Below are 23,930 nucleotides of genomic sequence, written 5' to 3'. Positions count from 1 at the left end.
TGCTGAGGGTGGGCAGCCCAGAGACTCATTCTTGCTGCTGCTGCCGCTGCTCACCTGAGGTATCCCCGCTGGCTGGAATGGGTCCGAGCTGAGCGCACACTGCTGACAGAAGAGATGGTGGAGGCTCCCAGGGTGATACGGATGAGGCCACTCTCTTCAAAGAGCGCCGTGTTGTTGTAGGCGTTGGGACCCTGGAGTGGGAGGGAAACACACACCACAGAGTAGCCTCTCTAGGGAGATGCCTGAGGCGCTTCCATGCCCACCTGTCAAAACTGGCCTGCCCAAGAGTGGTTCAGTTCTGGATTTGACCCTCAGGCTGGAAAAAGGCTCCCCCTGCCCCAGGTAAACTAAAAGGACTATTTCCTTTAGAAGTAACGAGGGCAGTAGGAAGAAGGCCTGAACCCCTTCAAGGATGCACACCTGAGGTAGGCCAGGTGACTACAAGGCAGTCCTCCTGCACTTTTTGATCAAAGTGTTAAGGTCTCTTTTGGGAGAGGACAGTATCCTTGGCTTTGGATGGACCAGGTTATCCTCCCATCTCCCTTAACCCAACGAGTAAGATCAAACGCAGCTCCCACCTGACCGCTTCTGGTGGATTCCTCGCCCTGACCCATCTTGCCAAGGCAGGCTAGTTTCCAGGCTTCCTGTACCTCCTTGTTCAGCACACAGAACAGAATCAGTACTGCCAAGCCCTATGGGGGGATAGGGAAGAGGGGCTGTGAATCTGAAACTTAGAAATTGGTGTTACGCTGTGTCAGGCCATTGGTATTCAGACTAGAAGCAGCTCTCCAGATTTCAGGCAGCTATAGCTGGAGATGCCAGGGGCTGAAGAGGAATCTTCTGTATGGAGCACATATGCTCTGCCACTGGCCTATGTGCAGTTACTGAATCTGAGCTGCAAATGCCATTTATGAGTCACCGAAGATGGACCAGGAAAGTGGGGTGCGCACCATCCACTTGTTCTGTCTTGCATGGCATATGGCAATCCAAATTCTTCCTCCTTGTTACGGAACATGCACAAAACCACTACTACATAAATGCTGAGTGTTCATGATCTAATTACCAGAATGACTACATTAGCTTTCCGCTAGAGGGAGCAATTAGTCTCTATGTGAGCTCAAGGATAGGAAAACTCTACATAGAAGCAGGCAAATATGAATCGACACATAAAGTACAGGAAGCTCTGTGAGTATAGAGATCTAACAAGACTACAGCATATCAGAAGTACTGAAATAAGCATATGTACAGGCACCACCGGATATCTCAAAATGTCTGCAAAGTCACACGATATTTAATTTGCCTTTAAGTAATATTTCGCAAGAATCTTAGCAAGTGAATTCTAGGGTGGTGGTAGACTAATTTCTGCTCCCCCGCTATATGTTTCACTCATTATCATAATTCCTTGCTTCCTATTTAATTTTTTTCATGCAAATGCCTTCTGTAAAAGTTTTAATGTATGTACTTGAAAATAGGGATATGCAAATCTGGTCAATTTTGCAATCCCCCCAGTCTTAAATTCAGTTTGCCGCATTTTCAGTTTGCAATGTGTTTTAAGGGAAATTCCTCACATGCATTTTGTACCATTTATTTTAGCTGGAGAAATCCATGGCAAAATTTGGGCACAACATGCATTGTTTTGGAAAATGTGAATTAGGTAGGTTCATATTAAAACACGAAATGTCTTGCTTCTGGACTGGAAGGGCTGCCATCATGCATTGCTTGGTATGTTAATCACCACACAGTTGCTGGCTGATATATCGACACTTACAAAGCATGTGCAATTTACAGCAAATGTGCCAGTTGTGTTTGCAATTTATTTAGATCTGCACACCCTCAATCGTAATGTAATGGAGCAAACACACCAGATTGGCGCGTGTGACTTGATCCAGAGAAATTTGCAACCAGTTCTGTGAGTGAAGAAGGTGTAGACTTATGACTCCCAAACCACATGTGGTTCATTTGGGGGAACTGGTGAGAATTAGTTATGTTCTGCAGGATTGCTCCCACCAGAAGCCACTATCCTCTTTGTCTGCTCCACCATATCCTGATTCCTGCCTGACCATCCTTATCCTAGTGCAGAGAGTTACCTGAAGGCTGCAGAGGACAGTGTAGAGGTAGTGGAAAGCCAGGACACTGTTGTTGACAGCCAAGAGGCCAAAGAGCCAAGCAGTGCTAATAACTAGAAGCAGAACGAAGGAGCTTCGCAGCGTCATACTGGAGAGAGATAGAGAGAGACGGAGAGAAAGAGCCATCCAGAAGGACAGACACAGAGGTTAGAATCTGTGGTTGAGCTGCAGGGCAAGAGACACTAAGGAGGGTCACAAACCCATTTCTACACAATCCAGCCACACCCATAAAATGCTCTGGGAACAGGCTCCCAAGAGGGCAACTCTTTACAGCTGAGGGTGCAGGGTGTTTCCCTAACTCACAAAACAAGTGACAGCGGCCAATACTAGCTGAGTACTGACAAAACTCACCACTTCTGCCTCAAGCAATTTCAGTTGTGGAGGAGGCAGACAATCCAGATGACATTTAGAAGGAGAGCATCTCAAGGCAGAGTGACAGAAAAGTGGAAGGACACTTACGGGGAATGGAAAAGTGATGCTCAGGCACTATAGAGCACGTTTCTGTCTGAGCAGATCATTGTGATAAGTTAATACTCACAGAACCGATTTCTTCTTGGCTTCCTTCTGGCCTGGTGAGCACAGCATCTTTGCAACCAGCAGAAACATCACCCCGTTCATCTGGAAGCAGACTGGCTAGTTAGGAACAGGCACTCAAGTGGAAAACTCTGTTTTGTTTTATATTTATTGTCTATATCCCACCCTTCCTCACTTTCATGCTCTTGCTTGTCAACACTGCCCACACTGTCTTTGAGGATGCTGTATTTGGTGTGCATTGCACAGCTGGCTTCACTGGACTCTGCAAAAGAAAAGCTTTGTCTCCCCTCTTCCGACTCCTCTTCCGATTCATGGGACAGGGCAAAAGATAAGAAGATCGCCAAGGATGGGGTCACAGTGCTTAAAGGCTCACAAGCCCCCAGAGTCATAAAGTGTGGAAAAGTACATGAAAGTTGAGCTGGATCAGGCCAGGAGCCCATCTGTGTCCAGCATCCCCAAACAGATGCCCACAAGAAACTTGCAAGAAGGACTTGAGCACCAGAGCACTCTCCTCTCCTGAGGTTTCCAGCAACTGGAATGCAGAAGCATATTGCCTCTTACACTGGAGCAACAGCTGGTACCAGTGATAGCCTTATGCTCCATGAATCTGTCTAATCCTCTTTTAAAGCCATCCAGGTTGGTAGCCATTACTGCCTCCTGCAAGAGCCAATTCCATGCTTTTACTATGCACTCTGGGAAGAACTACTTTCTTTTGTCTGTCCTGAATCATCCAACATTCAGCTTTATTGAATGTTCGCAAGTTCTAGTCTTTTAAGAGAGAGAGAACTCTTCTCTGTCCACTTTCTCCATGCAGAAATGATAAAATGAAGGGCCAAACTGGGGGGGGGGGAGGGAAAGGAGAGAGAGGAAAAATAAGTGCAACACTAAACATTAATGACAGGAAAAGGAAGCAGAGGTACAGCAGAATGGGGACCAAATATGCTGAACGAGGAAATGGAAAGGCTACAGCATCCTGGCAAAGAGACTGAAGAAATGTGAGAAGTGCTTACCACAATGACAACGGCAATGGGCCCTGCAAAACTCCAGATCAGTTTATCATGGATGGAAATCCAGCAGAAATCTGGATTCCCAAAGCCCTCTGGATCTAAGCCAACAGATAATCCTGTCCAAAAGGAAGGAAGAAGGTCAGCCGAACAATGTATTATGTTCTACATTCCTAGTCAATATACTTTCCACATCCTTGTAGGTCAATGTAAACCTGCTTCCTCCGTTCTCCTTTGATCTACTCAGCTTCTGATGCAATCATGAGCAGGAATGCTACAAACAGAACTCTCCAGTGGTCTTGCTTTTGAAAAGGCTTTTATACCCCAGGAGGCTCATTTCTATGACAAAGTTTGAGAGCCTCTGATCTGTGAGTCTTGCTGCTGACTAGCCACACAAAAGAAGACCTGAAGTCTTGGCTCCCCAGAGACATAGGCTTATGACGGACACAAGCAGTTACCCGCAGCATTTCAGCTGAGCAGCGGCTGTGGGAACTGGGGCGATCCACACTGCAATGCCTCCAGCTTATGCATAACGTCTTGGTCACATGGCATTGCAGAAAAGGCACAGTTTGAAGCGCTACTGTAGGTTTGTTCCAAACTAAGCACATTCTGCATGTCAATTGCCAGGATACATTTCTTTCTAGGGGCAGAAAGAGAGGGGGAAAAAAGGAAACCCTCACTTCCTAAACACATCTGCACTTACCAGTGATGATGGCAGGGACGCCCCAGCCAATGGCGTAGTAGAACCTCATCGCTCCATAGTTGATGTTGCGGGCCTCCGTCTGCATGCGGTAGATGTGGAGGCCTTGCACAAAAAGCCACGCAAAAGTCGAGAGGAAGAAGTAGTGGAGCAAGATGGCAATCACAGTGCAGAAGAACTGAAACAAGCAAGAGCACCACAGTTCAAAGATTTCCTCTAAAGCAGCGCGAGTATCTTGCTCCTTATCTGAAACTAATATTTTACAACATTTCCCTTTATTGCTTCAGGAGCCCAAGACATTTTGTGGCCTAAGGCAAAGCACAAGATGCCTCCTCCAAAATTCCATGTGCAGGAGCTGACAGGTTTGGCAGCTGAATCCTATTTCAGTACTGGCAATGGGACAGTGTCCTAGACTAAGAGCAGCAGTCTTAGTTGGGGGGTGCAGACCGTGTGGCACACATAGCTCTAAGCCTCCAAACATGCTGAACCTAGGACTTGCCTCTTGCTCCTCCTCCTCTCACCTGGTTTTCAGTGCGGTTGATGCCCAAGAGGAAGAGCAGCTCGGAGAAGAAGAGGGTGACCGAGATGTTGCAGTGGATTCCCCGCGTATTGGACTTGAGACCTTTCAGGCATACCAGGAAGGAGAAGGCCAGCAGCAAGAACAGAAGGGAGAGGGACACCAAGGAATAGGTCACAATGGCCAAAGTCTCCAGGTCACCTTCCAGTTGCTGCAAGGAGAAACCAAAGGCAAAAGGAGAAAGTCAGAGAAGGAAGCACACAGTAACCTGATGGGCATGTTAACACCAAGCCATGGTTTATTAACCATGGTTTACTAAATGCCAACAACACTCTTGTGGCTCCATGGTGTTTCCTTGCCAGCCACTCCTGGAAATTAGACCTCCCACTCATTCCCTGCTTTATACAGTGCACATGAGTAAACAAACATGGCTGTCTCTGACACATCTAGTTTGGTCCTTAGCGATACCAAGGCCCACTGTTTTGCTTTTTATCCCTGGCCTCTCTGATCACACCTCACTTATCACTTTCTAGGTCTTGCTGTGACCTTGTCATCAGAATTACCTCTCGGTGGGAGCTGTCCATCAGGACCCCAAAAGTGCCAAACTGGGAGCAATGGCAGCGAACGTGCGTGGCGTTTCGATAAACAAGATCACAGTCCCGTGCTGTCCAGAAGCCAGTGGGCTCAATCCTGCAGTCACAAAGAAATCCAAAAGAGAGGCCTCAAAGGAAAGAGTCTTCAAGGTGACATTTTCTTTTATAGGCAGGCATGAGGATACTCACTGAGGATCTATGAATTATGCTTGAATTATTGAGCTTTTCGGGTCAGACTCAGGTCCATTGATTTTAATGCATTTTCTCTGAGTATAACTAACAATAGCTATCACCCTATATCTTTAAGTTACTATGGAGGGTGCCTGTGAATGGAATTCAGCGTGGCATTGAGGTGAACAGTCCATCAATGCAAGGATTTCTTTTTGTGCCATGGAATCTACCCCCACCTCTTCCCTGCACACACACCCTAAATCTGTTCTAGGGTTCCCCCCAATGTTCTGGAGCAGATTTGGGGATGGCGCAGGGTATGTGCAGGGGGAGGAACACCTAACTGTGAAAGCAGAGGTTGTTCCACATGCACAATTATTTACTTGAAGACCGCTAATTGTATTTATGCTTTGAATAATTTTTATGCCCATCATGGAATCCATTGGGCAAAGGGTGGCTTAGAAGCATTTCAAATGAATAGGGCCTCAAATAGGCAGCAAAGCAACTTACTGGCTGGAGTGATTCCACTGGACACAGAGGGGCTTGCTGCGGTTGGCAGTCTCCAGCAGGCGGAATTCTAGCACTAACGGGGTTGCCAAAGTGCTCTGGAGGAAAGTGTGGTTGCTGAAGACAGACACGCTCACTATGGGGGAGTTCATCACAGGGTTTTTGGGCAGCCTGCAAAGAACAAAGGCAGCTTATTACTTGATGCCACCTGGCAACACCACTGTGCCCAGACTGGTCCATGCAATGGGAGAGTGGGCTATTGCTGACCAATCCTTGACAAACTGTTTATGGTCCATTCAAGTCGGAGTCGTAGGACTTGAGATGGTAGCAAAGAGCCCAGAAGAGGAGTAAGCAATGAGTGGTACCTGAGATTGCGCCGATCCACCTGGTAGCGGGCAGGAAGAAGTCCTCCTAGAGTACGGTAGATTATGAGGATGAGGATGGTTACAGCAGGCTCAGGTTCCGGCAGGAAGTGCTTGGGAGGGGAGGTTTCCACAGTGTCATTGGTTTCACTGTTTACCAGTGTCAGTGCTGCTGTGCTGGGAGCTGGAGCTGGGAAGGCAGAACAGGAAGGAACCAATGGTATTTCTGCTGTGCACCATTTTGAGGCAGGACAGAAGAGGAGAGAGGTGCCTAGCATTGTGGTGGTATCATCTCTCAAGTTCTTATACTTTGACTGAGCTGAGTCCATTGAGCCCAACTGGCCAATCCTTTGAAGCAGAAGGAAATTCCTCCCTCTTCAACACAAAGGTATGGAACCTATTTGGCTCAGCAGGCCAGATATTTATCTCCCTCTAACCCCAGGAGTGAATTCTTGACAGATGGGCGAGAACACACACCTGTCAATCATCTGACATCATAGTGACACCAAGTGATTGACTTGTGGGTGGTCCTGACCACTTGTCAAAGTCAATCAGCGGGGTAGGCACGGGGTGATAGTGACCAAGCAGCATTGAAACCCCCCAACCAATCACCTGATGGGCAGAGGGTTCAAGTCTGCTTTCTTCAGGCATTGACCATCAAACCCTACCATCTGCTAATATCATCCACCCATTGAGCGGAGGTAATCTGATTAACAAGGTGTGGTTTCACAAAAACGGCAACATGGGCCAAACTGGAATCCCTGGTGGGCCAAGATAAGCCCATGGGCTAAAGGTTTGCCCCTGTCCCAAAGGAGAGCTGTCTTTTTGTTGCTCAGAAGGTGCTGCTTCCCACCAGAAACTTCTCCTGGGCCTTTCTCTCATGAGAAGCAAAGGGCTTCTTCTGTTACAAAGCCAACTGATCACAAACTTCTAACAATGCTTCAAGTAAATTAAACAGTCCTTCTCCAAGGCTCCAAAAGAAGAACGGGAAGCTCTCCGAGGGGGTTCCAGCCATGAGACATCCGTGTGCACTTTGCTCTTTCCCCACAGCACTGCCCAAAGGAACATAAATGGGTGCCCAGTACAACTTGAATGAAGCATGCTGGGAAGGAGGCAATCACTTCTTGGGTTCTTGGTTACCTTGGTCTGGGCCTGGTGGAGCTCAGTCACTTACCTTCCACTTTGTGGGGTGTAAGGACTGAGAGGGGAAGCACGACGTGGGTGTGTGGGTCCCACATGACCTGGCCACGGAAGAGGGTGCTGTGATATCGGGGGTAACGCCTCCTGAAGTGGGTGTGGTTCTCCATGCGATCAATGCTGAGCACTGCATGGAGGGGAAGAGAGAGAGAGAGAGAGGAGCAGATATGAGGTATGAATTGGCCTACCTGAGTGAATGATGAGAAATGAAAAGGGCCCCTTGGCCAGAGAGATGCTTCCAGCTTCAATGGAAAATCATGCATAAGGATCAAGTAAGGCACAAATATGCTGGCTTATGTTTACTGGTGGAGTGTGTTTGATGCTCTCAGAGCTACTTTCCACAGTGGTTTCTAGTAAATAGATGTGCACGGGCAATGTAGTCATAGGCATCTGTTTGTAAGAGAAGGCCTGCTTTGGGAGGTTTCCTGCCCAACTGCAGAAAACATACCTGTATTACTTCTGCATGCATGAGGCGTGAAGCACCTACATGGGACGAAGCCAATGGCTTGCCAACACTTGCCCACAAAACTTAAAAGGAACAATGTAAGGCAGGCCAAGAAATGCATGCACACCTGACCTCCCACTGGTGTGGCATTCTAGCAGTCCTCCTCTCCCCCTGTGCTGCCTTGCCCCCACGATTGAGCCTGTGCTACTCCAGCTTCTACCCCAGAAACCCAATACATCCTCAGCAAGCCCATGGCTGCCTGCAAACCAGGAGTTCACAGATGGTGGTGCAGATCATACAGACCTTCAGGGTGGTCAGTGAGCTGCTTGCGGTCTTCCAGCAACGCCCCCCCCATGTAGTGCTTCTGCTTACCAATATTGGGGGTCACCACACCAACAGGGTTGAGGTAGGTGAGTTTCATGTTGCTGGCCAGTGTGCCCGTGTACTCTCTCAGCTGTTCCATCAGTCCTGCGCTGCTGTGGTCGTTCTGCAACAATGCTTCCCAGTGCTCTTGGTTATCTAAGGCCAGCACTGAGCTGCCGGCCCGCAGCAGGTTCTACAGGGCAGAGATCAAAGGTGGAACATCAGAGGACGTAAAAATCCTCCTAGCACAATGGGCTGCATCCAACCCACTTCTACTTAGAGTAGACACAAAGAAATTAATGATCCTAAGCAAGTCATGTCTATTAATATCAGTAGATCTGCTCTGAATAGGACTCGCGTGGAGCACAACCCCACTGTCTTTTAGAAGGCTGCAGTTTCCAGAACTATTTAGCCCACCTTTCTTCCACGATGGAGCCCAGGGGAGCATACATTGGTTCCCAGGCAATCTCCCATCCAGGTGCTGACCAGATGGGGAAAGGCTGTATCTCGGTGGCTGAGCACATATTTTTAATGCAGATGGTCTCAGGTTTAATCCCTGGCATCTCAGTCTTAAACTGAATGGGTACATGGATCTTTTAGGTGGGAGGCTAATCACAGAAGAAAGGTAATAAGCTGCCTTTTCAAATCAGGCACTTCTTCTTGTCTAGACACCTGCCTCAAGAATCTATTAGAGGCTACTTGTTTTGAGGCTTTTGGAAACTGCAGACAGTAGGTGCAAGAGGCCTTATTTCAGAATTATGCAAGTGTTGTATAAGGTGGATTTGGGGTGGAGGGAAGACCCGGGTAAAGAGGGGGCAGAGAAGGGGTGGCTGGATATTTGAAGAGCAAATGCTTCTGATCAGAGTATTTTCCTATAAGCCTGTGAACAGATGGGTATACCACACAGGAACCAATTAAAAGTATGTGTAGGAAGGGCAATAGGAAATGTGGGAAAGGTTGCGAAGAAAATAAGATTATTTTCTCATGTGGCAGTCGTGCAAATAAAGAAAACAGCACAAGGGAAAGGGGGGTTGGATAAAACGAAACAGGTGAGAAGAAATAAAGGGCCTCTAGATTCACAAGTTATCCCGTTGAAATGGTTGTTTGAAAGAAACATTGCTGCCGTGAGAAAATGCTTGCAGATGAGGTGCACACAGTGAAAAGAAAGAAAAACAGCACTTGTGGAAACTTGGCACTTTGCTCCAAAACTCCTAATGACCACCCCCAATGGCTTCATATAGATGCTAAATAACATTGGGGACAAAATGGTGCCCTCTGGAACCTCTGTGCTGCGGGTACAAAGGGCATTCCCCAATGTTACCCCCTGGACTTGAACATACTGGTGGAAGAGGAACCACTGTAGTACTCAGATACCTACCCCAGAAGTTGACGCAGGAGGGCACCATGGTCAAGGGTATCAAAGGCAATAGCATAATGTGATAACATTGAGGAAGCACTGTAGTATAACCAATGAAGCAGAACGGCTAAGTCCAGTGTAACTCCATCCTAGTATATGCAGTTGTGTACACCTCACTTGGCTGGCGTTACTGCACTGCAAAATTCACACTAGCACGAATTTCAGTTTGCGTATTGTTTTGAAAAGCGCTGATTAGGTATATTCCCCTTGAAATGCAAACTGAATCAAATTGCTCCCCCCATATCCTTACCTACAGCTAAGCCATCTTTGCTCAAGACGTTTTAAATATCTTAAATCATTTTTATTGTAAGCTGCCCAATCTAGAGATATGGTAAGTAAATAAATAAGCAAGCCCTGTAGCATGAGCGTAGGAGGTAGGAAACGTCCTGTTATGTTTTGTGTTTCTTTGGCAGCATCTTCTGTGATCAGCTTCATAGAGAAAAGCATCTAAGCCCAGCGACTCCCCCTGCCACCCACTTCCTTGAGGATTCTACCTGCCAGTAGGATGGAAGAGCAGCTTCCTTGCGGCCTAAATCCCCCTCATCCATGTTCCCAGCATGCACAGTAACCAGAAAAGGTCCCCTCACCTCATTGAAGTGGGCATCCTGGGTGGCTGTCAGGCCAAAGCCATGCTGCCTGCTCTCAAACGCCATCAAGTGGGACAAAAGGCGATAGGTGATGTGAACGTCATTGCCAAAGTAGCGCTCCATCTGATCGGTCACTGCCCGCAGTTGGTGGGCCAGCTTCTTGGCTTCTATGGTGTTCAGTTCCGTCTCGTTCCTTTCCAGACCTTCCAGCTACCAACACAGAAAACAAGGGAGGTGGGTGTGGGACCGTGCAGTGCCTCTAGCAACTGAAACATAGCTCCTGTTTTTAAAGAGGTGCAAATCACATGGAGAGGAATGGGGCTTCTTATGTTGCTGATGAAGTGGTGGGGATTAGGGACCACTGGAAACTGTGAAACAGAACTAGCTAGAGGTGAAACTGCCACTGTGTCCATGGCCAAATTCTAGCATTTACTGTGTCAATGAAGGAATGAGAGAAGAGAAACATCCAGTTAACAGATGGTTCTGATATTTAATCCCCTGGGGGAAAAGGAAGCAGAAAAAGAGAGAAAGAGAGAGGATTTTATGGTAAAGCAATAAAAAAGGTAAAGGTAAAGGACCCCTGGATGGTTAAGTCCAGTCAAAGGTGACTATGGGGTTGTGGCGCTCATCTCACTTTCAGGTCGAGGGAGCCGGCGTTTGTCCACAGAGAGCTTTCTGGGTCAAGTGGCCAGCATGACTAAACTGCTTCTGGCGTAATGGAACATTGTGACAGAAACCAGAGCGCATGGAAACACCATTTATCTTTTGACCACAGTGGTACCTATTTATCTACTTGCACTGATGTGCTTTCAAACTGCTAGGTTGTCAGGAGCTGGGATAGAGCAATGGGAGCTCACCCTGTCGTGGGGATTCGAACCACCGACCTTTCGATTGGCAAGCCCAAGAGGCTTAGTGGTTTAGACCACAGCGCCACCCGCATCCCTATCTCTTAATAATATATAACCCTTAACACTTGCCAATATTTATCCTCAAATTTCTGTATTTTATCCCCACCCTCACCCTGCTTTTCTCTATGAAAGAGCCATATGGATCTTAGGTAGAACTACCTATGCTAAGTTTCTTTACCATGCCTGGTGTATATGATGTCATGTAAGCAGGATGCGTAAAGGCATTTGTTTCTACAGAGCGATGGGAGCAGATTCCCTCTTATTGATAGGGTGGTAGAAGCATCTATCTAAGTATTTGGCTAGTAGTATAACAATGGAGGGAGGAGCGTCACTGCAGAGAGATGGGGTGGGCAGAAGCTGCTCATTCTGCTTTCCTAACGTTCAATTAGCTGCCTCTTCTAATTCCAGGCAACTCAACTGAGTGGTGATTGATCGGACTGGATGGCACACAGTTTATGGCCTAGTCAGTTTCAGCCCTAAGGGGAAGTTTTGCACTTTGAATGCCCTTGATGGGCTACTCAATTTAGTCAGACCTCAGCATCCTTTATGCTTCAGAAGTTATTGCTGTACAAGCCGCTGCTTGCACTCTCACCTTTGCTGTGGGTCAGCAGAATCAAACCAACAGATTCGGTGCAGTCTTTTTGCAGGAACGAGTTCAGAGTCATTGCACAAAACAGGCCAGGAAAGTTTGAAAACCACTGTTTTAGCATAAACGTAGACACAGCACTCGGGAGAGAAGCCATGCACTGCTGACAACATTCATTCTGAAGCAGGCTGTATGTGTGCAGCCCATAACACACATTATCTGCTGTGCAGACATACTAGGGCAGTCAGCGTAGGCTTTGCACAGATACTGTGTTGCCTATGCAGCTCAGAAATACCACAACTGTGAGCCAAGCAAAGCCCACCCAGACAGGAGACAGACAGAGAGGGTTACCAATGCTGAGAGCTCCTTGAAGGCAGGTGATGTGCAGTTGAAGAGATCGGGTTCCAGCCAGCCTCTTTCCTCATCGCAGTGCCGAACTGCTGCACCTTAGAGAAGGAAGAATGCCTAAGTTAAGAAATGTGTGACTGAGGAGGACATTCCCTGCTGTTGCTGCTGCCTCCCACTAAGAGATTGTCAGGGCAACAGCATCATGTCAGGTCAGGCTCACTGAACAAAGCATTGGCAATACCACCAACACAGAACACCAGCATCAGTGAGGGAACAGATTCAGAGGAGGCTGCACAGACCCTACATTAGCATTTGCTAAGGTCACCACCCTGATTTCACATTCACAAATTTGAATTTTGTGAGAGTCCCCCCAAATGCTGGGGTTAATTGTTTTCAGGCTAGGCCTGAGAGAACTCACCAGTCACAGATTCTCTGCCATGTATCTAGCACATCACATGATATTTCAGTTACCCCATGAATGGACAGATAAAAGCTTTTGAAGGAGAGGGGTAAATATTATGTTGTGCAAACCCTTATCAAGCTCAAAAACAATTTCTGATTTGTAAGACTTTCTGGACTACCGTAAGAGTCACATGAGATGACTCCACAAAGAAGGATCAATGCACAGCTAGAGCAAATCAGAACTGATGTAGAATTAAAATTTCATTGGGCAAGCTAATATAGCTCATTATCAGCCTCTGGCTGAATGCGGTCTTTTCTATTTTTTGCCTTGTGCACTCCTGAGAATGAACCATCTCTCACTGTACGCCTGCAGAGCTGATCAAACGAGGGGAGGAAGTTTTGAATCATGATAATGATTTGTCAAGTGCTACTGGGAGGGACAACTGCTCTCCAAACCGAGATTGCAATTTTTTATTTTATTTTTTTAAAAAATGAAAACTGGGTTAGTTCTCATACAGACATCCAGCAAGTTTGACCAACTGGTTGTATGGGACTTTAGCATGACTAGGTTTCTCTGGATTGGGGCAAGATTTTATTCCCTTATCAATTATGTTTGCAGAACTGATGCTTCTTTGACAGTGACACATTTGATAAGGAAAGTTGGGGAGGACTCCAGAGGGTAGGAGGCATGTACAAACAAAGGGAGAAGGAAGGAAGAGCTGAGGATCTGAATGAAGCATGAAAGATCCACACCCAGGACAAGTGGGGGTGGGGATCCCTCGCTAAACCTCTTTTGGGAAAACGCAACAGCTCAGTGGTAGGACATCTGCTTTGCATGCAGAGGATTTCAAGTCCAATTCCCAGCATTGCCAGGTAGAGCCGAGAGATTCCCCTGTCTGAAATCCTGGAGAGCTGCTGCCTGTCAGTGCAGACAACACTGAGCTAGATAGGCCAAAGCCTAGACTCAGAGCAAAGCAGTTTTCTATGTTCCTCTTAGATTCTGAGTGACAGCCAGATCAGAGGTTACAGGCAATTGTCTAATTTGGAGAGACAAAAACGGAAGATGACGGAAGAGGCTACATGGACAATTTGGAGCAGAAAAACGCCATCTTTCCTCCACTGTTTCTCCACTCCACATCACCTCCTCCACATCACAAGCCATTTTTCAGTGGGGAGGAGAGGTATGTTTGGGGCAAAGTACACATGTTTGCAAATAACGTTTGGCTTAGCCCCGACACGCCACCTGCATGTTTTCAATTTTTCTGCAACCCAAAGGGCTAAAGACTTGGATGTTTTAAGTCAAAGAAATGTGACAGTCCCAAATTGTGTTTAAGCCACAGAACACTGCACTGGAGCGCAAGGTCCCACCATTTGTGGCACCAATCACAGTCATGCAGCTTTCTAGAACACTTGAACTGTCACCAGCATCACAAAAAGCCAGAAGGCCCACACTACCAATATCTATACAGAAGTGATATAGATATCTAGTGGGAGCATTAAGACACCCTTAATGCTATATTCCATATCACAAACAGCACTGACACCATTATCAGCATGACCTGCGCCATCTGCCATCCTCACCGGTGGCACTAGAAGTGTGTTCAGCAATGACCTGAATGGGAAAGACATCAGCAAAGTAACAACAGCTGTGATCTCTAATAGTTCAAAAGCATGGCAGGTGAATCTGTCATCTTCGCTGCTTTACAAATGGGGAGGGGAAATGAAGTTGTGGCAGGGCCAGGATTACGTAAATCAATGCTGGAGGCAAACGAATGCTGCTCCTTAGCAAGTATATCTGAGCTGAGATCTCCTGTGTTGAATAGAGTGTCCACAGTCCAGTCAACTGAGATGCCCCAGGTAGTTGCTAAAGCTTCCACAGTGGAAGGCTACCCATTCTGCTAGCTCAAGATTCTAGGCTCAATCCTCCACACTTTTTGTTAAACGCTGTCAGGGAGAAAGTCTGGGAAAGTCCTTTCCAAGGGCTAGGATATCATGAGCCCTGCAGATCTATGTTGCTCAGCTGGTCCATTGGTGCGACGGGCGGATTGTCTGGCCCTCATCTGTTGCCTGTAGGGCCAGCTATTATGACAAGCTGTACGGCCGAGACTGGACTGCTCCCTAAGTTACCCAGTTTTTGAACATATATAACCATCTTCCCTGAATCAAGATCTGGGGGAACCTGTCCTGAGTTTCAGCAGCAGCCAGAATTACAGCAACGAATGTCTGGCCCTTGTGTCAGTCCCTAGCCCCTTCACAGAACAGTGTAAAAAACTACCTGTAAAAAACTGAGGGGAAGCATCAAGGAAAAGGCTTGAGCAGTTAATCATGCAAGGCTCTTGAGGTTAAACAACAATAGCAAGAAAGCAGTCGGCCTGCCTGAAGCACAAGAACTAGAATCCAAATATTGTACATGTGGTGTTATAAGGTGGGGTAGAAACTGAGCTTACTCCACAGTAGAAAAATGTTGCACGTGAATATAAGTCTGCATGCAGCCAAACCCTCTTATTGCACAATTCAATGCCTTTCTTTCCTTCTCCTCTTTATTAGAAAGTGGCACCCTGGGCTGCTTTTTGAGATGTGCACCTAAGACATTTAAGCAGACACAGATGGAGGCTGGTGCCCATTGGGATGGATAGGGTAGAAAGCAGGGAGGCAACACTACATGGAACCACAGCCAATGATAGATGGAGCCTGCTCTGGTTTTGTCCCTATCATCCTCCACCTTGCTGAGCAAAACTGAGGCTAAGGAGGAGCATACTGACAGCCAGTGACACCCCCTAAACTAGTTGTAAGTAAGGAGGCAAGTACGTTGGGGCTGGCTAAGGGCAGGCAAAGTTTGGTGGGGTAGTGTCCCATCTGCCCAATGGACCAGCTTCCACTGGCATATACCTAAAAATGTGAAGGGTGAATGCAGCAACTGAGGGTCTGCAAACATGTGTATTTATGTATCTTCATCCAGTGAGCCAGGACTGGCTGCATCTCCTTGCTGAGAGCACACTTGGTAAAACATGTGGTATGGCCAAGACAATAATTAGCAGAAAGCAAGAAAGCCAACACAGCAGACAACAACCAAGCCGATTTCTTATGTTTGTACTAGCTTTTGCCAACACGTGCTCCATCACCATCACCATCACCACCACCACCACCATCATCATTATTCTTATTCTTATTCTTATTCTTATTCTTCTTATTCTTATTATTATTATGTCCTGAAACTGAGAGGTGGAAAGCAGGCACAGTCTACACCATTGGCTGTGCTGGCATTCCACCTCTCAGTTTCAGGACTCATTGGTTGGTAGGGATGGTTGAGGAATTGCTCATAATTCCTAAAAGAACATCAAGGCAGTAAGCAGAAGCGGAAGCAGGTTATACAAGTGCAGAGGGAGTGGGAGGAAATAAAAAGGGGGAATTGCAGGCCATTTTCTGCAGGTTAGTGTCTGGTGAAAGGCAAAGAAGCTGAAGGTTCAGGCAGGGTTACAAGGAAATCAGGGCCAAGCAAGGCAAGAACGACAGTGCCAGCAGCCCTTGCAGCTGATGGGGAAAGTGTGGGGTCCAGCGGTGTCTCAAGCAGGAAGCAGGGAATGGAGAAGCCACACAAAGCAGCCCTTATAAAGCAGGTGAGGGGAGGAAAAGAGACAGCAATAGGCCTTACCTGCACCCCGCAAACCTGCACAGGTGGAAGAGAAAGAAACGTAGAGAAAAGGGACAACATTAAAAGTTCTAAAGCAATGCTAATGCACTGTGAGTTTCCCAGGACAGAGTCTCTGCTGAAAGGCAACTGTGCAGAAGGTTACCACTCCTGTATGTGTATCGATCCTCAAAACTTATCCAAAAAGTGTATTTACCACAAAACTTATATGTACCACAAAACTTATCCAAAGAGTATATTTGGATTCAAGCAAGCAATGGCTTAAGCAAAGCAACGGTGCGACTCCCCCCCTCAATCTGTAAACATTCCAAGGCAACCCATCTCCTTGAGCCTAAAAGACAACACTTCCCCAAATCATTCTGTCAAATGCTGTGCCTTGATCAGAGCATCTATATGTGGGAATGGATGGGACTGCCCAATGCCCTGCAACCCACTCCCCCACTAAGGACGGCAGTAGTACAAGGCAGTGCTAGAACTAATAGGTGAGAATAGAAGGGTAGCACATTTCAGATTAAACTTGAGGAGAAACCTCCTAGTGGTAAGAGCTTCCTAGTGGACAGGTTGTCCCAGGAGATAATTGGCTCTCATTTGCTGGAAGTATTTATTTGTTGATCAGATAAATAGCTGTGCTAATGCAATGGGGCTTCCTCCCTCTCTTCTCCCCTGTGCCACCCATGCACCCCCAATTTGGCCCCCTCAAAGCAGCACATGGGGGGGGGAGAGGAGAGATTGTTCTGTAGGGCAAGCAGAAATGCTTGCACTGACTAGTGATCTCCTTAGCACCTCTTTGAATTCCACCCTACATCTCTCACCTTTCCACCCAGTGGTGATCAAGAATTCAAAGGCAGTAAAAAACACTAGAACAGCAACAAAAGTACAAAGGAAAGCACAGCAATAAGAAGGCTAAGATAATGCAAAACAACCACCACCTGTTAAAAGCACCATCAATATATTTACAAATCAGCTTGACGGGGATGCTATGGAGATTTCTGCACTGAGCCAGGGGTGGGCGATTGGGCTGGAGGATCTCCAAAGGTCCCTTCCAACTGAAAAATGGAACCCTGGCAGCATCACCAACACATTTCTATTTACTGTCAGAAATAGTCTATTGTCAGGACAACAAACATCTTTGAGCCTACTTCAGAAGGCCCAATTTCTTCAAAATCTTATTGGTGACAATGGCTCCCAGAAATCAGCTAGGACAGTGTTGGAAAAAAGATGACAGAAAAGATATGACTTAGAAGGGGGACTAGCAGTGACTTGGGTCTGCTGAAACCAAACAGGACAGATCCAATCTGTCCATAAAGTCATCGCCCTGCAAGTGGAAACACTTACCCAGTGAACCTTTGGGACAAGGCACCACAGCTGTCAAGCCGAACTTGGTTTGAGGCCACCACACCCCAGATTTCAAAGATTTAGGACATGCATCGTAGAGCACTGTGAAGCCAAACACAGAAACATAAGTTACAGGGAATCTAAGGGAGGGGTTTTATTCCACACAATGCCTTGATTGAAGACAGGGAGGCCTTTGAAGAACTCTCAAAACTGATCAGTGTAACATCGAATAAAATATAACATTGTCTAAAATGAAATTTCAATTTCCAATGGTATTGAATAGCTTATAAAGCACAAAAAAGGAACCTAGACCACAAAACTACAGAGGCAGCAGATTTTATGCGCATACAGTGGCCTTGTGAGAAAAATCAAAAATTACTGTGGGGGATGATACAACTCATTAAAGAAATATTAGGCTGTGAACGGCTGAAGGGGCCCAGAGGGGCAACTTCCAAATCCTTTGCAGCATAGACCCGAGTTGCGTGATACAGAATCTGTGCAGAGTTGTGTTCTGCAGAAAGAATTTCATATAGTACTACAGCAGCAGTGACCAGGAAGCCTCTATGACTGATAAATGTCTCAAAGATGGCCATGCTAACTAATTATGTTAAAATAAGGAAAGAATAAAGGTGGGAAGGTTCACTCATTGGGAACGAGATGATTTGCATTTAGTCCTGGAACAAGAAATGTAATGATCCAGTTCAGATTTCCCCCCATGTTGGCTGTACTGTGAATTGCTTGTCTTTCAGCTTAAGCTGCCATCTTCCATGAAGTTTCAGTGCTGAAGCTGCTCTCATGAAGAACCCCTCTAAAGCACCCTGAGTTTGCTCTCCCATCAACTTATGACAAAGCCATTGGCGAATGAGAGGAGAGACATATCCCCCCCTTCCATAAATTGGGGAAAATGACTATTCCCCTCAAATTGGCTGTTACATTCACCTGACACCCCCCCCCATTTATTTGGACTTCCTGAAGGGCCAGAAGCAAAAACGGGCAGAGCAAGCCCAGCTCTGAGGAGTGGACAGCTACAGGTGGAGCAATCTCCCCAGTTTGACAGGGGAGACGGGAGGCTCCCTCAGAACGGTTTAGAAACGTGGACGCCTACTCACCCTGGCACCCGCTGGGTGTCACCTCGGCAAAAGGGCTGTCGCAGCTGTTGCACTGCCGGCCGATCACGCCGGGCCTGCAGTGGCACTGGCCCACTTCCTGGTCGCAGGAACGGGAGGAGGAGCCGATGGGGTAGCAGTCACAGGGGAGGCAAGTGTCGCTCCCTTTGGGGCGGTAGTGGAACTCCTGTGGGGAGAAGGGAGAGGGGCAGGGGAGGCGGTTAGAGAGCTGGGTCGCAGGAGGAGGAGCGGGGCAGCAGAGGGAGCGAAGGGCAAACTGTGGGCAAGAAGGGAGGGCCGACATAAGGGAGCCCAACGAAACAAGCAGGAGAAAGGGAGCAGGGCCTGGTGGGACAAAGAGAGGAGCACTGTTAGGGCAGCAGAAAGCAGAGGCTGGCCCAGCCAAGTCCAGCCGGTCAGTCAGAGAAGGGAGATTCTATACGGTGTTTCTCCAACTTGGGACCTGGCTGTTGTTGGACTACAACTCCCATCATCCCAATAGTCCTGCTAGCTAGTGATCAGGGGTGATGGGAGTTGTAGTCCAACAATAGCTGGAGACCCAAGTTGCAGAAACACATAAGCTGTTCCTGACTCCCAAGCCTGGTACCGGCAGCCAGTCAGCTGGGGGACACTGGTTCAGGGTCCCAGGGGCTCAGAAGGTTCCTTTGCCAAGCTGATCCAGCTATGCTGCTGGGCCCTGCCCCAGGCAGCTGCTTTTGAGTGAGAGCCAAACTTGGCTGCACAAGTAGGTGTGAGTGTTAGTAGGAGGGTGGCATTGGCAGCACTGTGTCAGCCCTGCTTCCTCCATTCCAGTGCTCCCAAAGTGCTTTTGGCCGTCTGATGATGCAGGGTCCTCCCAATCCACCATGCCTAGTAGGTGCCAGAGTGAACAGCAGCTTCTCAGTTCCCTTAAACAGTCTCTATCCTGGTTCAAGCACTATTTCTAAGCCTGCAGCATTGGGTTCGGGTCAAGGAGTGATGTCCTGATAATAGGCAAGAAGGCAAGCAGGCACAGGTATTGAGAGAGGGAAATGGAGGACTCTTGCCAGGTGGCGCATAGAAAGATAGAAATGGAAGGGACCTCAAGGGTCATCCAGTCCAACCTCCTGCAATGCAGGAAACTTTTGTCCAATGTGTGGCTCAAACCCATGACCCTGAGATGAAGAGTCTCATACTCTACTATCCCAGCAACCACACAATTTCTATTGATTTACTTCCCACCTTTCCTCCAAGAGGCTCAAGGCTGGTATACATGGTTCTTCTGATTCCTCCCACCACCCATTTATCCTCCCAACAATCCTGCGAGGTAGGCTAGGCTGAGTGAGATTGACCAGGCTAAGATCACCCAGGGAGCTTCATGGCTGTGCAGGGATTTGAACCCTGGTCATCTCAGGTCCGAGTCTAACACTCTAACTGCTATGCTACACTGGGTAAGAAGACCTGAGAACAAAAACTGGAAATGCAAGGTGAGGTTTACATTCCCATAGCTCGGTGCAAGCATTATGACATTGCAGAGGCTATATTGCGGGTGGTGGGCAAAGTGAGTCAAATGCTTCCTCAGATCCTAAGGGGAGCAGAGCCCCAAAACATTTCACAGAGAGAAAGAAAGCTCCGTTTTCTTACCTTACAGCGACATTGCCCATTGGTCTTATTACAGTCTGGGTCAAATCCTTTGGCTGCATCGCAGTTGCAAGGCCCACATGTTGGATTCCCCCACCAGCCCTTGGGGCACTGCTGATCCATCCTGCAGGGGTAAAAGTCAGATGGATCCCTGATGTTATACACCCAGCACAGCACAACAGCCATCTTTATCAGTCTTCCAGGAGCTTGATCGCCTTCTTGGTTTTCCTCTCTTCCTCAAATTGAATAAATGCAGGTAGGGGCTGCCGGCCACCTGCCTTGGTGGGTCACGAATTGTGTGGCCTGCCCCATCTCACACTGATACGCTCAGATCACCTCACTGCTAATTAGCCATGTCCAAAGTAAGCTGCTAATCAACTCTAATGGGAGGAACAAACTGATGCACAAAGAACGAAATTCTCTGGTTTTTCTCCTCAGTGGCCTATCGGTTAAAGACTGGAGTGGAGGAAACCAAATGAATAGGGGAAAGAGCCTAGGCCCATAGGATGTTGAGAAGTACGGGAGCAGTCCTGGATCTCACCTGTGCTCACAATATTGGCCAAAGTGATTCTCTCCACATTCGCAGACATAGCCGTGGGGAGCCCCAGGCTTCCGCCGACACACTGACTTGTTCTTGCAGGGGTTCAGATGACAGGCATCAACGCAGTTGGCACCATAGTAACCTGGAAGGACAGGTTAGAAGTAATGTTCTAACTGAACCCAGAGAGTTTATTAAGCTGGAGTGGATCGCAGTGCTAAGCCCTTATCAATTCTCTCTTTCACCCACCCATCCAAAAAGAAAATCCTGCAACAGAAGAAGCAAAAGGCTATGATTGAGGTATAGGTATTGTGCAAATTTGCTTGATTTACACACCTTTGGCTGAAAAATTTGGCTTATTTGATCACTGAATTGAGAAGGACACCCCTCCCCCTGCCTCCACACACACACACACACACACACACACACACACACACACAATGACTGGGCAGCTTGTGAAAATCATGGGCAAGTGAAGGATCTGTGTTGCTTGTGCATCTCCTACCTGGCTGGCAGACACAAGTGTAGCTTTGCCATTTGTCCTGGCACAGACTGTTGGCAGGGCAAGGGTTGGAGTCACAAGGGTTGGGCACAGTACATCCTGCTTCCACGTTCAGAGCGCTGCTGGGCTTGGGTAATGCCATCCCCGTGGCTGTGTCACCCAGGCGTACTCCCTGGAAGCCAAGTGAAAGGGGCATTATACAGGATCTCTTTAGGAAAGCCAGTGGACCATTGGGCCAGCCTCTCAAGCGACTCTTTTATAAAATTGCCCAGTAGCCTTTGCCAAGCTTTCCTGATATTTTCTCCTCCCTTATTACCAACTATTCAGGTGTCCTATAGAAAGCCGCCCCACCACTTCTGCCCACAAAGAGTGGCAGTCCCTGCAAGGAAAAAATCTGTGGCTTGCGTCACGTCCGTACTATAGATTTAAAGCACTCTTAACCCACTTTAACAGTCATGGGTTCCCCCAAAGAACCCTGGGAGCTGTAGTTTGTTAAGGATGCTGAACTCCTAAATATTCAATTTCCAGCACCCTTAACCAATGAAGGTCCCCAAGATTCTCTGTGACTGTTATAAGTGGTATAGTGATGCTTTAATGTATGGTACGGATGTGACCTTTGCGTTTCTTTGTTTTCTTAAATCTCCCATTTGTGAATACTGCCTGTCACAGAATCAAAACGGAGAAGCTTTGACATTTGGAAAATTGCCGGGACTTACCTGGATGCAACCTTCCAAACCGTGATGCACTTTACCAGACTCTAGGATTCCCCCAACATGGAGATGCTTCACTTTCAGGCCATGTAGCTCATTTCCAACAACTACAGTGTCCTGAGAAAAGAAACCCAACCAATAGCAATTTCATACTTTACATGTTCTCTACATGTTCGAAAAAGAAGCTCTCAGTTACAAGGCTGGAAGAGACCATTAGTATTGGTCATATAGAGAGAGAGAGGGAGAGAGAGAGGGAAGCAGGCAACAAGGTTCTGTTAAGAACACTCAAAAGGGTGGAAGAAGACTCACAAAATGTGGATCATTTGGGGATAATGTGCCCCCACCTTCAGGGCTCACCTGGTAAAAGCCAAAGTCCAGGTTGAGGGTGATGATGTAACGTGTCTCTCGACCACTCCGGACATCCTGTAGCTGTAGCTGGAGGTCGTGCCACGTCCCATCATTCAAGTGCATCTGATCCAGGAGGAGCTTGGTGGTGCGTCCAGAGCCCCTGTTCACCATGAAGGAGAGCAGGCCGGAGTCCAGCTAAAGAAAGGGCAATGTTAGAATGGAGCAAATTCTACCCAGGGAGCAAGACCCAAGAAAGCTCAGAGCGAGGCTGGTAAGAGATGGATCCAAGGGAGATTTCCAAAGGCCAGAGAGGCCTGGAGTGTGGAGGGTCACAGTCAGCCCCTGAGCTACATGAGTTTTGGTTTTACAGCTTTAAGTGGAATGAATACCCCTCTCACAACATTTGCTCACAGCACAGAGTGGAAGCAGATGATAGGCTTGTGGGTACTAGGAACAGTACCTGGCAGAGTATGGTGGTGTACTGGCCAGCATGGGCCTGAAGCAGCACTCCATTCAGTTTGCGTGTCCGGAATGCCAGGCCCATATACCAGGGGGTGGAGATCTTCACTTCATTCTTGAAGTCCCAGAAAAGGATGCTGTTGCCACGGAAATGGTGAGGGTGATGCATGGCTGGAAAAGAAAAGAGGAGCATCAGAACAGATGCTGGAGATCAGAACAGTGTGATGAACATGGCTGTCAACTTTTCCCTTTTCCTGCGAGGAATCCTATTTGGAGTAAGGGAAATTCCCTTACCAAAAGGGAAACGTTGACAGCTATGGTGATGAAGCTTGTGACGGGAGATGCCCCAAAGCCCCCCTTGCTTGCTTCACTTCAATGACTTTTGTGCCATTTTGTGCCAAGGAAATGCCCCTGGATTCGGCTGGGGAGAGGAGCTGGAGGTTTAATCTCACTTAAAATGCCGAGGAGTGGACACACTGTGCAGAAGGAAGGCAAGCAACATGACCAGATGACAGGTCTAGCAGGTCTGGGCCAAACACTTGAGAACTGCAAATTTCGATGATTCTACAGACTGAAAAAACATTTGAGGGCTGGCTTTCCCCCCCAGCTAAGTGTTAGAGCATGTGCTTTGCATGCAGGTTCAATCCCATGCATCTCCAAGTTGGGCTGGGGGAGACCTTGGTCTGAAATCCTGAACGGTTGCTGCCAGTCAGTGAGATAATACTGAGCAAGATGGGCCAATGGCCTGACTCAGTCAAGCCTATGTTCTTCTGTGAAATTGTGCTTTTCTCTTCAACATCCTCAAAACAGATGGCTGATTCTTTCCTGACCACCACTCACATGCAGTTTAAATGGAAAAGTCACAATTTAGATATACATATGTGCACTATAAGGCAGCA

The 23,930-nt window shown here is 47.5% G+C and overlaps 1 protein-coding gene across 1 annotated transcript in view; it reads right to left on the bottom strand.

Annotated features, from left to right (window-relative positions):
* The window catches only part of CELSR3 (cadherin EGF LAG seven-pass G-type receptor 3), a 91,284-nt gene that overhangs the window by 13,954 nt on the left and 53,400 nt on the right, over window positions 1-23,930 (bottom strand). The window contains exons 9-31 of the mRNA XM_081899390.1: window positions 23,033-23,202; window positions 22,582-22,767; window positions 22,231-22,341; window positions 21,518-21,686; window positions 21,016-21,157; window positions 20,478-20,598; window positions 18,858-19,041; window positions 17,749-17,850; window positions 16,417-16,431; window positions 12,366-12,460; window positions 10,521-10,730; window positions 8,526-8,709; window positions 7,686-7,835; window positions 6,515-6,701; window positions 6,153-6,320; window positions 5,445-5,571; window positions 4,886-5,092; window positions 4,368-4,542; window positions 3,671-3,783; window positions 2,665-2,744; window positions 2,088-2,214; window positions 579-692; window positions 55-191 (exon numbers count right to left, since the gene is read on the bottom strand). Coding sequence (XP_081755516.1) covers window positions 55-191; window positions 579-692; window positions 2,088-2,214; window positions 2,665-2,744; window positions 3,671-3,783; window positions 4,368-4,542; window positions 4,886-5,092; window positions 5,445-5,571; window positions 6,153-6,320; window positions 6,515-6,701; window positions 7,686-7,835; window positions 8,526-8,709; window positions 10,521-10,730; window positions 12,366-12,460; window positions 16,417-16,431; window positions 17,749-17,850; window positions 18,858-19,041; window positions 20,478-20,598; window positions 21,016-21,157; window positions 21,518-21,686; window positions 22,231-22,341; window positions 22,582-22,767; window positions 23,033-23,202 — 3,274 coding nt within the window. The remainder of the gene's footprint in view (window positions 1-54; window positions 192-578; window positions 693-2,087; window positions 2,215-2,664; window positions 2,745-3,670; window positions 3,784-4,367; window positions 4,543-4,885; window positions 5,093-5,444; window positions 5,572-6,152; window positions 6,321-6,514; window positions 6,702-7,685; window positions 7,836-8,525; window positions 8,710-10,520; window positions 10,731-12,365; window positions 12,461-16,416; window positions 16,432-17,748; window positions 17,851-18,857; window positions 19,042-20,477; window positions 20,599-21,015; window positions 21,158-21,517; window positions 21,687-22,230; window positions 22,342-22,581; window positions 22,768-23,032; window positions 23,203-23,930) is intronic.

The sequence above is a fragment of the Podarcis melisellensis genome, assembly GCF_964234715.1.
Source record: "Podarcis melisellensis genome assembly, chromosome: 2".
Classification (NCBI taxonomy): Eukaryota; Metazoa; Chordata; class Lepidosauria; order Squamata; family Lacertidae; genus Podarcis; species Podarcis melisellensis.
Note: the sequence above shows the minus strand (reverse complement) of the source record. Positions and strands in the feature narration are given on the sequence as shown.